Source organism: Narcine bancroftii, chromosome 2, assembly GCF_036971445.1.
Source record: "Narcine bancroftii isolate sNarBan1 chromosome 2, sNarBan1.hap1, whole genome shotgun sequence".
In the NCBI taxonomy this organism is placed as follows: domain Eukaryota; kingdom Metazoa; phylum Chordata; class Chondrichthyes; order Torpediniformes; family Narcinidae; genus Narcine; species Narcine bancroftii.
Window position 1 is genome coordinate 206,514,628 of NC_091470.1, and position 16,257 is coordinate 206,530,884.

At 38.0% G+C, this 16,257-nt stretch overlaps 1 protein-coding gene across 1 annotated transcript; it reads left to right on the forward strand.

Moving 5' to 3' along the window:
- The first annotated feature begins 8,612 nt into the window (after positions 1–8,612).
- On the forward strand, positions 8,613–13,645 carry LOC138753079 (probable G-protein coupled receptor 139). The gene is made up of 4 exons (XM_069915670.1): positions 8,613–8,664; positions 11,732–11,875; positions 12,502–12,627; positions 12,747–13,645. The coding sequence occupies exons 1-4, from the start codon at positions 8,613–8,615 to the stop codon at positions 13,643–13,645; spliced, it is 1,221 nt and encodes a 406-aa protein (XP_069771771.1).
- The last annotated feature ends 2,612 nt before the right edge of the window (positions 13,646–16,257 follow it).

Consider the following 16,257-nt stretch of genomic DNA (forward strand, 5'->3'; position numbering starts at 1 on the left):
TCTTTTATGTCATCCCTGATATTAATTTTTATCTTGAGCCACTTTCAAATCTTCCACAACTATCTTCAACTCTTTTTTTCCAATTATTGGAATTTAGAAACATAATCTATCACTTCAAATGCACATTCTCGTTAACACTTTTCTTTTTAGAATATTAAAGGCCCCCCTAACGTCATGTCCAAACACTAATTCAAAAGACCTAAAATCTAAGGATTCTTTTACCAATTCCCTTACGGTAAACAAACGTAAATGAGCACTTCCATCACTATCTTTTTCATTCTCACAACAATAGGTCTTCGTCATAGTTATCATAATATGAATGCAACCTCTCCCACGCTCCCTAAAATTCCAGGTGAGATGATGATGGAGTTTATCTCCCAAATTATGAACTAACTGTTGATATACACATGATTTCTATTTTTTAGTCAAATGAAACAACGTAGTTTATGTACACTCTTATGTTAGCATAAAAATCTCCAAAATAAGAATCTGTTTTAAATGGTCCATTTAAAATGTACCATTATTACGTTTTGACACCACTTGACAAGTGTATCGGGTCTTACAAAATGCTTTAGCAACTTTTCTCAAGTTAGGCCAATAAAAGAGTTTCATAATTTTATAGATGGTTTTCTTTACCCCAAGCTGCCCACCAAAATTTTAGCTATGGGGAATGTTTAAAGGTTAATCCCGATAGGCTTTTTGAATTACTACCTGATTAACAACTGTCAATTTTTCATTAGCAGGAAACTCACGTCACCTCCATTTGATCATCAATAAACCCGCATTAATATAATATCCAACTGGCACTTTCTAAATGTCCTCATCAGAGAGTGCTCTAACTTCAACAAGATCTGTACCTTTTTACTCTTTTTCTGTTAATTATGCTCCTTTTCCAGATGCTGTCCACTGTCACTATCTCCCAAACCTTTTGCATAATTTTGGAAATCACTGTTTACACTGACAAGATTTCCCTCTATCGCCCTAATCACTGCACACGCTATATGTACATTTCATCAATGACTGCGGGACATCCTAACCATGTCAATTCAAAATTGGAATATTTTAAATCACTAAAAGAATAGTTTGAAAATAGATCAAAAATCACTTCATTATTCTCTGCGCAAACTAAAGCCCTGAATCATATGCTGGAAGTGAGTACGAAATGTCTCTGCTGATATCAAAACATGGGAAGAATCACAAGATTGGGGAGGAACTGATTAAATGTGGAATATAATTGTTTCATAAAACAATTCTGAAAAAACGATGACAAAGATGTTCGACCAATGCCATTGAGTTATGTATTGTCTGCACTTTATTGAATCTTTATGCACGTAATATAAATGATCAGCGGTTTATTTCAGAAGCTTTTTTTATTGTTAACTCAAGCTCATGAAAACCTTTTAGTTGTAGGTGATTGCCATAGTGATCTAGACCCTTTATTGGTGAGAAATCACAAAAGTATAAATAAATCAAAGATGGCAGTACAAATTAATGCGTTCATGAAAGATATAAAACTGGTGGATTTGGAGAAAGTTAACACGACAGAGAAAGATTTTCCTTTTTAATATTCTAGACATGATTCGTTTTCTAGAATTGATTTATTTTTGATACCAGCACATTTAGAAAGTAGATTATTAAGAGCTGAATATAATTAGAGTTCTATATGATCACTCGCTATTACTTGTTTCTTGTGAAAGTTTGGAATTAGTATGTCTGTCGTTTAGATGGAGGTATTATGTAATGCTATTGAAGAATCCTGAGTTTGTTATATTTTTAAAGAGTATATTTCTTTACTTGTTTCTGAAAATGTTAATTCTATGGATAGTTGTTTTGTAATATTGGATGCTTTAAAAGCTTATTTGAGAGGGCAGATCATTAGTTATTCTACGAAATTTAAGGAACAATATATGACAGAACGTTTAGAGCTAGAAAATAAGATTGTTGAGTAAGAGAAGGAATTTCAGAAATGCATAACAGAAGATAAAAAAAAGTTGCATTAGAGGGGTTGAACTTGCGTTATAATACTTTACAAACTTATCACTTTGAGCGCTAAAAGAATCGATCTAAACAATGATTTTATGAGTTGGGGAAAGAGCTCATAAGGTAATTGCTTGGCAATTGAAAGCTGAACAGGGGTCTTGACCATTAATGCTGTTCAGAAGAATTCAATAATAACTAAAAAGCCTCAGGAAATTAATTATCAATTTTGTTCATTTATAAAAATATATATGTCTACTTCTGACGGGAAACAGGATAATGGTTCTATTGACTCTTACTTATCTAAATTAAAGTTACCGGTATTAGATGGAATTGCTGTTCAGGAATTGATATCTCTATTTACGGATTTGAAATTAAGGAAGCTATTCAGGAAATGCCGAAAGGAAAGTCCCCAGTGGACGATGGATTCCCTAATGAATTTTATAAACTTTTTTATTATGATTTGGAGAGGTGTTGAATCAAGTTACTGAAGACCACAATTTACCACAATCATGTTCTTGTTCTTTAATAACTGTTATTCCAAAAAATAGAGCTCCATTTAAAGTATCTTCATATAGAACTAGTTCTTTATTAAATGTGGATTATAAAATTATTGCGGAAGTAGTAGCTAATAGACTTGCTAAATATTTGCCTAAATGGGTACATATTGATCAAACAGGTTTTATTAAGAATAGAAATGCATCAGAAATTGACTTGTTCATCTCGGTAGGGCTGCCCGTTGTCAGTCGCCTCATTTGAATTGTTTACTGAACCGTTAGCTCAGGATATTCGACAAAATGAAGAAATTAGAGTGACGAGGGTTAAGAATGAAGAATATAAAATTAACTTATTTGCAGATGACGTGTTGGTATACTTGACGGAACCGGAATGGTCATTGAAACAACTGCAAGAGTGTTTATTGTAATTTGGAGCTTTTTCACGATATAAAATTAATTGGTATAAAAGTGAAATTTTACTAGTTTGAGTGGGAGATTGTACTGAATTTAAAACGATTTAAAAATTAAGGTAACCATGTAAAATGAAATATTTAGCTGTGCTCATGGATACAAATTATCAATCATTATATCAATTAAATTATGTACCGATATTAAGACGGATTATAGCAGATTTGATGAAGTGGAAATATCTTCCAATAACTTGGATTGAACTTGTTTTTCCTCGAATTCAATATTTATTCCAGTCACTACCTTGTTTACTTTTTAAGGCTTTTTTTTTTCAAGATTTAAATAAAGCATTGCGAGAGTTTTTATGGAAAGATAGATAATCTTGAATGATGTTGCATAGACTTACATGGAAGTATACATTGGGTGGATTACAACCACATTTTCAAAATTGAAAATTTTATGAAGCGGTTCAGTTGAAATTCATTAGTAGATTGGTGGAGTTAGATGAGCCTCCTAGTCGGGCTAAAGTATTTCTCGGGTTGAAATACATGAATTTATATTTCGTTGGAACTCGAATTTGTTAAAGCAATATGATTTTCTGATATTGAAACATTTATTAAAGATTTGGTTAAAAAATAGGGTGTTAGGTTGGGAAGATAAATTATCTATTTTAACTCCAATGTATAATAATCTGCTTATTAATTTTTAAATGTTTAATAATCAGTTGAAGATTTTGGGATCCTAGGGGTATAAAGACAATACAATATAGTTTTCTAGAGGGACTATTTATTTCTTTTAATCAATTGAGAGAAGGATTTGATATACCTGTAAATTCTTTGTTTGTCTATTATCAACATAAAGCTTTGATAAAAGATAATTATGGTAGAGAGATGATTTTACCTACTTTGTCCAGAATTGAATCTTTGATTTCCTCTGTACAAAAATGGGTTATATTTCTGTTATGTATAAATTCTTACAAGATAGTCTGGATAAACAAGATTGGGAGAAATCTAAACTTAAATCTGAGAGTGATTTAGTATTTATTTTTTCGTGAAGAAGATTCGGCGAATATGTGTCAAGACAATGTTATTAAATTGACTAATGTGTGATAGAGAATGGTTCAATATATTTTTTTACATCAATTATAATTGACCACCGAAAAGTTTACAAATATATGCGTTTAGTAATTCGGATTCTTGTTTTGGATGTGGTTCATGTATTGGAACTTTTTTCAAATGTTGCATGGAATTGTGTTAAAGTTCAATAATTTTGGCTAGGAATTAAAGCAGTTTTGGAGAAATTATATAATTTTATACTACCGTAAGTTCCAATGATTTTCTCGTTGGGAAATTTATATTCGTTAAGAAGAATGGGATTTGATAAAATATAAATTGGTTTTGAACGTTTGATATTATCAGTAGTGCGTAAATGAGTTCATAACACCTGGAAGGATGATATTGAGATTAATATAGCTCGTTGACATAATTACTTGAAAGTATGTGTTATTGTAGGAAAAAATAACGTATACCTATATGATAATTATTTTTTTATTTTTGTTAGTGAGTGATCTTCGTATTTGAAATATATGCATTTAAATATTCTTTGAAATGTTGTTAACATTTTTTTAAAAAGTTATTTTAATTAGTATTTTTTGCACACCTTAAGGGAGCTGGCTGTAAAGCTGGGAGGGAGGATTGTATGACTGAAATGTTTTTCTGACAATATTTCTATTGTATGCTATGTTTCTATTATCTTTTAAATGAACTTTGAAAAAAAGCTAACGCCAAATATTTTTCCCTATAGATCCAAATGTAATTTTTGAAAAACATGTATGAACCACCATCAGTGTGAAAAGTTATATATTTAAAATAAGTTTTCATTAAATTATTTATTGCAAGTGCATTTCAATGCAATTGGGTCGGGAATACACGGGAACACATATTTCATATTCAACTACTACTTCAATACGTAAACCATCTCAAACACATATTCAACAATTATCGTCACTTCAGTACGCACATCCACCCTGAGGCAGGTTGCAGATTTCTTTTGATTCGTGGGAATACCTTTGTTCGTTTCAACCTTAAATCTCGACGTTTTGTAATTTCTCCTAACATGCAGAAAATCACTGACAGCACTGAAACCGCATTCTACGAAATAAGAGGATGGAAAATGCATAATTAGTTCCCTTGCTAAAGTAGTCCAGTTCAGTATTTCTTAACATCATGGTTCCTTTCAGCTTGAACAGAATTTTTGACAGAGTTCTAATAACTCATCTTGGTGGAATTTCAATTAAGTCCACCAGCAATAGCTCAGCTAACCGTTACCTTTAAATCACAAATTCTATCATTGATATCGGTCACCAACATTTGCAAATGGACAACAATCACGTTTGTCGCAGCGTTAGTTACATCACACTTGTTCAAACAATAGAAATTATAGTAATTTCTTGCAGAAATATTCATTTTACGCAATTCGAGAAGTCTCATGAATTCAAAATTCTTAGGTTTTGCATCAACGACCATCACCTTTGCGATTTGCTTATTCAATGTATTTAGTTTCTCAAAAATATCCGCCAAGTAACTCTGAAGGTTAGGGCTGGTGCCGCAGTCAGTCTGAATGCAGGCTGCTGTTCTAAAAGGTTCATGTGCTTGTGTGTGTGTGTGTGTGTGTGTGTGTGTGTGTGTGTGTGTGTGTGTGTGTGTGTGTGTGTGTGTGTGTGTGTGTGTGTGTGTGTGTGTGTGTGTGTGTGAGTGTGTGTGTGTGTGTGTGTGTGTGTGTGTGTGTGTGTCTTGTGTGTGTATGAGGTAGACAGAGAGAGAGGGAGGTGGAGGGAGAGAGAGTGATGGAGAGAGAATCGAGTTACAGTTCTACAGTTCAGCAGCAACACCTGGGACTAGAACCGGACAAGCTGGAAAGCTTGTGGGAAAACTCCATTTTGAAGACGTGTTTTGAATGCTTAGTTCAGCCGGGTCAAAGCCCTTGTGGTTCATAAAAGAGGAGAGGACTGACTGCATTATGTTTCTCTTGAAATACGGAAAACAAAAAGGAAACCTCTGGTGAACTGAAAAAGTTCATCATCCAGAAAACCCGGATGGGGCAATTTTGTTCAGCAAGACACCGAAGTGTCGGAAAAAACCCTGTTGGGGCAATAATGTAGAAATTAGTAAATTTCCCTATGGTCGGTTGGTACTGCAGATGCCGATGTATGAAATCTATGATTAATTGCTGGACTGTATTAAACACAGAATGGCAAACCGAAGCTGAAGAGAAGAATGTCAGTGTCCTCCTCTGGATAGAAGCTCGCAACACGTGGCGATCTGCATGGATATGTGTTGGATCTTCTCTATTCGTGACCACGATCAAGATGCATCTGGATGGAAACGTCGCAGAGTGTTTCCGTCAGTTTACGGGTGAATCTAAGAATGGAGGAGCAGTGGACAGTGTAAAAAGCCATCAGATAACTGAAAATAACATAGTTCAGTTGCAGACGTGGACCGGGAAATGGACGATAGAGGTTGATCCAGACAAGTGAGTGCTCAAATGTATGCGCAGAGTCTCCAGCAAATGTTTTCAAACATATTCTCCCTCGCTCTTATCAGTGCCCCACTGGAAAATCTCTGATCGTTCCCTGACATTCGCCATCTCCTCTCTGTTCTTAATTGATATCACCGTGGAAGAATTTTTATCATGAAAAGACTGATCGAGTTACAAACATATTTGCTATCGAACGGAGGTATAAAGTTCCAATTGACACTTTGGACATTAGCTCGAACAGAATTGGAAAGAACACGTTTAGTTACAGCATCCAAAACAGCGAGACCTATTATGTGGAAGCTAAGTTATATCTTTAACAATAGTCAAAGACGTTAACAGTGGTTCTGCACACAATTGTGTTCATATTGGTGAAAATCCAGAATTTAACATTGAAAAAATATAATATATATCTTCATGCTGATCTCACCATCCTCTTCTATGATGCGATTAAATTTTCTGTAACAGATTATTTGTCTATCTTCATAAATTGCGTGTATGTGTTTGCAGAAATACGTTTTAGAGGAGATTGAAAGAAGAGACGCCCCCGAGCGATCATGATATATCATACAATCATATAACAATACAGCACAGAATACATGTCAATTGGCCCTTCTCGTCTGCGCAGAAAACATCATGTCTCTAGTCCCACTGACCTGCACCTTTCCATCACCTTTCAGACCACTCTCATCCAATGTAAGAATGTAAGAGTGATTCCGCATTTAGAGTGTCAATGGCAACTTGTTCCACGCTGCCACGACTCTATGAGTGAAAACGTTCACACTTATATTTCCCCCAATCCTTCTCCTTTCACCCTAAATCAATGTCCTATGGTATTTATCTCTCTAAATCTATGTGGGGAGCGTCTCCATGCATTTACTCTGTCTACACATCTAATAATTTTGTAAACCAATATCTAATCTCCACTCATTATTCAACATAGTAAGGAATAAAGTCTTAACTTGTTTATTGCTCCCTGTAATTCAACTCCAGAAACCCAGTAACATCCATGTCATCAGCAAACTTTCTGGTCAAATGTACCACATTACCATTTAGAACATTGATAGATACATCAAACAAGAATAACACCAGCGATGGTCCATAAGGAACACTACTAATCACAGGACACCTGTCTGAGAAGCCATCATCTACCTTACTCTGTCTTCTACCTTTCCACCAATTTCGAATCCGGTTTACATTTTCTCTGAACCTCCCGCGTGGTATCTTATCAAAGGCCTTACTAGAGTCCATATAGACAACATCTACAACCTTTCTTTCGTCTACTTTCTTGATAACCTCCTCGAAGACCTCGATAAGTTTCATAAAACACAATGTACCACGCATAACACCGTGCTGACAATCATGCCTTGGCTGTCCCATCGTGCATATCTGATCTCTCAGAATAACCTCCAATAATAAGCCTACTCTGATGTCAGACTCATCATCCTCCAATTCCCTTGTTTTCTATCTTACATTTGGAGCCTTTTGTAAACTACGGCACAGCATGAATTACCCTCCAATACATTGGCACCTGAAACAAGGCCCCTGACATTTCTACACTCGTCTCTCTCAAGGTTCGAGGGAATATGATCCCAGGCTCGAGGGATTTGTCTACCTTTATTTTCAATAAGACAGCTAACACCTCCTCTTCTTTCATCTCTATATGTTCCTTCGACTAAGTCTTGTTTCCCTTCCATCCTTATATATCATGCCAACTTTATGATTAAATATTGATGCAAAGTAACATAGTTAAGATCACCCAATCTCGTGAATTTCTATTTATAGACAACCATCATGATTTTCTAAGAAGCCAATTTTGTCCCTTAATATTATTTTACTCTTAACATTTTTGAGAAATCACTTCGAGTTTACCTTCAAGTTATCTCCCAAATAAATCTCATGTCTTCTTTTTGCCGTTCTAATGATCTTCTTAAATATTTCCTTACATTTTCTAAACTCTTCCAGTACCTCATTTACTCGTTGTTTCTTGTACCTGTCATGGACCTTATTCACCAGATCACCAATACCTCTTCAAAACTATGAGAAATAAAGTATGCAAAAAGATACACGAGATTTCCCAACAATTACTCTTGTTACCAAAATTGGTGTTGACGTCAGGATCTCTATTGGAACAGGGTACGAACTAAGTAAGTAAAAGGAGGGATCTCTCATTTTCCATCGTTTATAGCCGAAAAAATGCCGGTAACCATTCAAACACCCCAGATCTCCAGCAGTGGGTTTCAGCAGGGTACCATATCATTGCCTTCCTGAAATAGTACCTGCCTCATTACAATCGATGTTAACGTCCCTGGCACAGTGTTATGTCACTCGAGAGTAGGGAAATCATGATTTCTACGAGTTGTCAGCTGTAGAAGTGCAGTCGGCAGAACCGAATGTGACATTAAATGCAATTGGGTACATACTGTTTCCTAACCTGATAGATAAAGGGTACATTGATATTACTTAGACTGAAGTCATAAATTAAACAAACCAACTTCCCTGGCAAGGAACTATGGAACCAAGAGATGTGAAATAAAAATAAATGTATTTCAAACAAAGTGTGGACACTGTGAGTTATTATCTGCACCCCCCCCACCCCCCACGCACACATACAAACACACACACACACCATTCGTGGCGAATAATACCTGAAACTGTAGAATTCAAACACTGTGAAAGTAAATGAGGGTGATGATTTAAAACGAAAATATGTGGTGTGTTTCAATTTTTAATTATTAATTAGGAGGAATCTGTGGAAGAAACTTATCAAAGAATAATTGACACAGTCATAAAAATAGTTGTCAGCGATCTGTGAAAGAAAGAAATAACAGGTTTGACATTGGCACTAACATAATTGGCAAACAGCCCGTTTTAAGGAGCGAGATAGGTTACACAACCTAAATGGTAGACGTAAATATAGTCAAGGGCATTAACATTTGTGATTGACACATCATATTGGATAAAACTAAGATGCTAATACACAGAAATTATTAGAAATATATTATTATTTCGTGATGTAATCCTATTTCCTGTAACAACTTCTTCGCACCTCTGCATAAATATACATGCTGATGGAGGTTATTTAGGAGTCAGTAAGTATGGAGACTGCCGCCAACTACCAATGATGCCCCATGCAAAATAAAGGGTGTAAAACGATACTTAAGCCTTCTATCGGTTAATCCATTGCCATTCACTAATTTTCCTCCTCTCTCTTCTCTCATCTCTCTCTCTCTCTCTCTCTCTCTCTCTCTCTCTCTCTCTCTCAGAGAGTGTGAAATGCTCTGTCATTATCCACATGCCATGCTACTGCGTTGAAAAAAATAGTATTTGTCTCTTCATCCCTCTTCGAAGCACATAATGTGTTCAACTGCATCACAACACCTTTGTTCCTTATCAGTTTAATTCTATTATTTAATGTTTTAACAATCAGTCATATATTTGTAAATAAATTGCGTCAGAGACTCCAAAACAAAAGTGGGTTACAGTGAGATGCGGAGGAAGTCAATGATTTTATTTTTCGCTCTACCCATCAAACTTATTTTGATGTGGATTCATTTTACCATATTTCTCTTCACTTGGCCAGTCGACAATTATTTTTACACAGACAAATACTTGAATACTCTGACATACGTCCAGCAGCATGTGGATTCATGTTGCAAATTCTCAGTACCTGTACCAACACGTGCATTTGTACATTGAAACAGAGGGCATTAAGGAGGCAGCTGGAGAATGGGTAAAACATTTCTTTACAGTAACTGGATATCTTTGTCAATAAATGCACTTGCTATTACAACTCCTGTTGAGAATTGACAAATAAATGGTCGAAAATCTCCATGCGTTTTGTAGACATCATTAAAGGATGCACCAACACGACTGAGCATCTGTGCCTCTATTTCCATTGATGACAGAACATTTTTTGAGTGTGGAAACCAGTCCAACAGTTCAACTCCTGTGATAGAGATCTTTTGTTGCCAGAATTATATTTGAGTTTTTAAAATGCTGCTGCAATCCGTCAAGAGAAACTAGAGGATAGATGCGATTATGATATTAGGGAATTAATATTCTAAATCACTGGGTTATTGATATCTTTTAAATACGAGGATGCGCACGTTCTTTTGGGAACTTAACTTGTAACATACACGGCGGTAAGGAAAATGTTGTGGAAAAGGAAATTAGCTGGGGTCGCATTGTAGAAATTGACTTGGGAATATGCTTTAGGTAGACGTCAACTGCCTTCGTCTCAGAATTGCCCTGAGACTACACAATTAAAATTTGTCAATAGTGTTAGAAATAGAAGTACCTTAACAGAAATTGCTCGAGACAAAAATTGAGAACAAAGAACATTTATTTTACAACAATGCAAAGTTGGGTCCTTACCCTGGGAATACACACATACACTGGGGCTCACCCAAATTTTATACAGTGAATTTCAGTATCAGAATACCCTCCCCCTTACATTCTTCTGCCCCCTGGATGGGCTTGGCATAGGCAATCCTTCCTGCCTACGTGCAGTTTCAGTAGACTTGGAGGACCAGGGGGTATCCTGTCGGCGTCTTCTCATGTCATTATCCCCATTGTCCTTATTCACAACCTTGCCCTTGTCCCCATTCACACCTTTCCAACTCTCAGAGCTACAGTCCCTTCATATGCAGAGTTCGCCAATCCTGTCTAGGGTTTACTAATTAAATATGCATAACTTGATCAATCTGTGTATGGCTTACTAATTATATATGTGGAACTTGGTACTTCTGTCTAGGGCTAGGAGACCCTTATCTCATCCTTATCTCACCCTTATCACAACTTCCTACATTCTATTATTCCTTACCTCTATGGGCTCACTGATCCTGTCGGAAAGACAAGAAGATTCTTATCTTACAGAGGCTGACTCTGCTTCCTGCATTCTAATTTCTATTCTTAGCCTGTTCATACTGGTTTAATCCATCACTACATGTGTCTGTACTAGTTTCCCCATCTTTCATATTTTTATGTCAAGTTTACTCATCTCTCACTATAGGATGTTAGATGTTACACAACCTCCTGTTTGGGCTAAAGTTGAATTGGCTCCCCGAACAAACTCAACAATCTTCCCACGTGATCGGGGATTCCGGGAAAATATTCAGAAGCTTTTTCTAAAATATGTTGCAAACAACATGAAAACCATTTGCTCGTCGTCTCCCCTGACGATTGTCATTCATTGAACCTTGTCCAATGGAGGAACAAGTACTGCAGCATGTTTGTTCAATGAGACGAGCCTGATGCGATTAACAGCAAGGTCACGCTAGTTGTCTCGGTGGACTCTGCTTTTCTACAATAAGAGGGCGTTGAATCAATCCCCATTGAACCTGCTCGTTTGAACCTTCTTTACATTGATCGTTACCACGCACGGAAAATGGGATATGCCGCCATTTACTACATTACATCCATTTATTTCCCACTGCTGGCAGTGGTGGGGATTCCTGGTACGTACCTGGAGCTGGCAACTGCCCGTCATGTCCATCCTTTTGATTGATCTGTCGCACTGCAGAAAATCGTTTTGATATCCCTTACAGAAGATGAGTCTCGGGATTAAAGATTTTCAGAATGCTCAAGCTTCGACCTTTACATCTTTTCTTTTTTGTTCTCTATTTAACCTTCTCCAGACTGTTCATTCATTCATTTCAGCAGCAGGTTCCGTGCTAAAACTGATCCTGTTCCAGCATTTTCTTTGCTCCGCTTTACAACGCAAGGCTGAGAAATATGGGTCCATGTATTCGAATTTAACGACAAAACCTTGAAACCTGACAGCTGTGAATTATAACACAGCTCTTCCTTTACGTTTCCTGTTTATCTCCGACGTGGAAAATTGAACCCCTCCCTCACGTCTCCATAATTGAGCTGAAGAAGAACGAGAATAGCCCACTCTCATTCCGTTCAGTGTGCTCTTGCCAGCTTGATATTTATATTTAAGTTTCCATTTGGCGAAGGCTCTATTCCTGAAGAAACACAGGATTTATGGCCCCACTTTCTACCCACTATCAATGCACCCAGCATTTGTAGATCCCAACGGAGGACTAATTCTGAGGTGAATATCTACTCTCTGGTAAAGCTGTGGACCTCAGAGTCCGCTTAACATTGCTGGAACATGTGGCGCAATCTCCGTTCCGGTTCCCCGTTCGCGCCACATCGAAGGGACAAACGGAGCTCCAGGCAGCTGACTTTGCACTCAATGATTGTCAGCCAACCTGCCGGACAAAGAATAGGTTGAGACAGGATCCATGATGGGCTAGATGCACCAAGTAAAACAGGTCAGGTTTACATCAATTGAACGATCTTTTTTTCTCCTCGTTCCAGGTAATTTGCTTGTGATTGTGATTCTCTCACGTGGAAAATGTGGACTGTCCAAATGCACAGCTCGTTACTTGGCTGGAATGGCAATGGCAGATTTAATAAGCGTTGTGTCTGGCGTTCTGTTGGATCAAATAAATAATATCTATCATTATTCCCGTTATTTGCTTATAACTCCAATATGCACTCTCAACCTTGTCGTGAGGCTTTCAGCCATGGACGCTTCAGTCTGGCTGACGGTGGTTTTTACGTTCGATCGCTCTATCGCTATTTGTAGTCAAAAGCTGAAGGAACGTTATTGCACCGAGAGAACGGCGGCTGTGCTGACGGTACTGGTGCCGATAGTAACCTGTGCCAGATTTGTTCCCTGCTACTTTGCCGTGCAACCGCTCTACGTTATTGACCGCGTTCCATGGTACTGCATTCAAAACGATGAATTTGTTGCTTCACCCCTATTCCAGGCATACCGTGTGTTCATCTCCATCATGACACCTTTGTTGCCTTTCTGTTTAATTGTATTATTCAATGGTTTAATAATCAGTCATATTATATTTGTAAATAAATTGCGTCGCAAACTCCGAAACAGTAGTGGATCGCAGAGAGATTCGGAGGTGGAACATCGGAGGAAGTCAATGATATTATTGTTCGCTCTGTCAATCAACTTTATTTTCTTGTGGATTCCTTTTACCATATTTAACTTGAAATGGGAATATGAAAATTATTTTTATGCAAACAAATATTTAAATACCCCGACATATGTCCTGCAGCAATGTGGATTCATGTTGCAATTTCTCAGTACCTGTACCAATACGTGCATTTATACATTGTCACAGAGGGAATTCAGGAAACAGCTGCAGAATGGGGTAAAATATTTCTTTACATTAAATGGATATCTTTGTCATTAAATGCACTTGCTATTACAACCACTGTTGGGAATTTACAAATAAATGGTCGATAATCTTCGTGCGTTTTGTTGATATCTTTAAAGGATTCAGCAACGTAATTGAACATCTGTTGCCTCTATTTCAGTTGATGACAGTACATTGTTTGAGTGTGGAAACCAGCCTAACAATTCAATTCCGTTGATATATCTGTTTGGTTGGCAGAATTGTATTCGTGTTTTTCAAATGCTGCTGCAATGCGTCAAGAGAAATGAAAGGTGTTGAGTGATTATCATATTTGGGGATTCAAATTCTAAATCACTGGGTTTTCGATATCTTTTAAACACGAGGAGGCGCACACTGTTTCAAACACTTAACTTGGAACATAAAAGCTCCTGTAAATGCATTGGACGTACCGGATTTTCATTTATAAATGTTCAACAATGTGAACATACTTACTCATTCCAGACATCCACCTCTTTTTATCAGCGTAGAATAAAAATACATGTGCTGAAGAAGAAGGCACTAAAAACAGCTGGAGCTCCTCGGCCGGTCGAGCACCATCATTGCAAGAAAATGCTTCCTCCGCTTTTCGGAATGGTCCCCTTGCTCGAGTCTGCATGGACAGAGATGACATAACCAGTATCAAGAGTCCAGGGTCACGTGATTAGACAAGACGTTTGTTTATATCTTAACTGGAGAGCGGTGAACCATGACAGGTGATGGAGGGGATTAGGGGTCAAGATAGGGATATATATTGGAAAGGCAGGCTGCAAGACAGATAAGTAACAGTAAAAAGGGGAGGAAAATATTGAGACGACTAGAGGCATGCGAAAAATATTTAAGAATGGATGGGCCAGTAAAGAATGGGGAGTGTGGGTGTGAATGGACGGCAGAAGGAAGGTGCAGTGTTTGAAAATGGGACAAATGCGGGAATCAGGACATCTGAAGTGTACCCGTGGAAAGTGGCATGTATAGATACCTGAACTCGTTACCACTTCCAATGATTTCGATAAGGCAGTATGTGAGCTCTTCAGCCTCGCCCTGCAGTGGGGTAAAAGATGAAGACGTTTGTGTGGACATGAAAAGCGGTATCTAAACTTAATGCTGCACCGAGCTTGTGTTTCCATCACAGAAAAAGCAGAGATGCTTCGCAAAATCCCGCCGAAACCAACCCATTCTGTTTCCACCGTCGCCTTTCCTCATTCCTTCAAGAGAGAATGATCTGGCTATGATTCCTCCTGGTGTCATTTGCTGTTCACCTCCTGCCTCATCCCTCCTTCAGTGCACTTCCACGTGTCAGTTTCTACCACCTGCAGCCTTCGATTGAAGCTTCCATTCTCCAACAGTGATCACACATTTCACACCGTGTTCTCGATATTCCTTCTCGTGGAGCCTTTATTTTCTCTTGCCCCTCGGCCCCTTTATCAGACCCCTGACCCGCATCCTACGTCCAACTTTATCCATCTCTAAATCAATCTTCATCCTCCATATTTCAACAATTTGCTGCTGTGTCTCCTCTGCACTCTCGGTTAGGAACAATATGTCAACCATTCCTTTTCTCCCACTGATATTATTCCGCCCACTGTGTTCTCCCATTAAATTGCTTATGGCTTCAAATTCCAGCATCAGATACGATGGATGACCTCACGACTATTCGGGAGGCTGAGGAGGTGCTAGACAGGATTAACAGGGATACAATCACGTCTGATAAGACGGGGTAAGTCAGATGGGTGACTGAAGAGGGAAGGTTGATAGGATCGGAAGCTAAGCAGGCTCAGGACTGATTGATACTTGGATTAGAGATGGTCCAGGCACACCAGGTGCTGTCGGATTCTTTGAGGAATGCAGGGCTAAGTGGCGACTCTCTGCCGGCATTAAAGTAGGACAAAGTTTTAAATATCATTTATGTTAAAATCTAAATGTAGTCTTATATAGAAATAATGGAACCTTTACATTTACCTGTACCTGAGTACCCCGGTGACCATTCAATTTAACAACAAGTATAAATATTTGGATGCTGTTTAGGGGAATGAACTACCTGGGCCTGGCGGTAGCCTAATGAATAGCTCAATAGTGGCATCTGAGTCTCACAAGGGAAGGGTGAATTCTGCTCGAAGACAGTTGGGTGAAACTAGAGGAGAATCTGAGGCCGTATAAGAGACTCCAGGAGATTGTGTTGTCTCACGGGTGTCGGGTCCAGGCTGCCGATGAGCGTGTAGATATATTTCTTAGGGGAATGTTTCACCAAAAGTTGATCTTGGCGCAGTGGGAGGGGTTTCAAACTTTGCATCATTGGGACATTTCTTCGGGAAGGGTTGACCTGGAAACGTAGGAGATGTTGCAACTTAACTCGAGAGGAAACAATATCCAAACAGGAGGGTTTGCTTATTCTGTTTGGGCTATTTAAACTTGACTGACAGGGGATGGAAACCAAAGTGAAGAGGACGATGAAATTGGCCCAAAACCATCTCCAACTGGTAGGGACTATTTGTGGAGGACCATGCAGTTAGGGAAAAGTTGCAGCCAATGGAATGACTGAACATTCAATAGGGAGACAAAGACAAATGTAATAAGTAATGGGCAAAAGAATTTGCATTTATATTCAGGCACCACTCGACATTAAGTGGATGTCT

Bases quoted from the DNA above. Each gene is read 5' to 3' on its own strand.
- LOC138753079 (XM_069915670.1), top strand. From the start codon at position 8,613: ATGCCGGTAACCATTCAAACACCCCAGATCTCCAGCAGTGGGTTTCAG. The intron at 8,665-11,731 runs GTACCATATCAT...TTCTACAATAAG, and splicing joins CAGCAGTGGGTTTCAGCAGG to AGGGCGTTGAATCAATCCCC. The intron at 12,628-12,746 runs GTCAGCCAACCT...TCCTCGTTCCAG, and splicing joins TGACTTTGCACTCAATGATT to GTAATTTGCTTGTGATTGTG.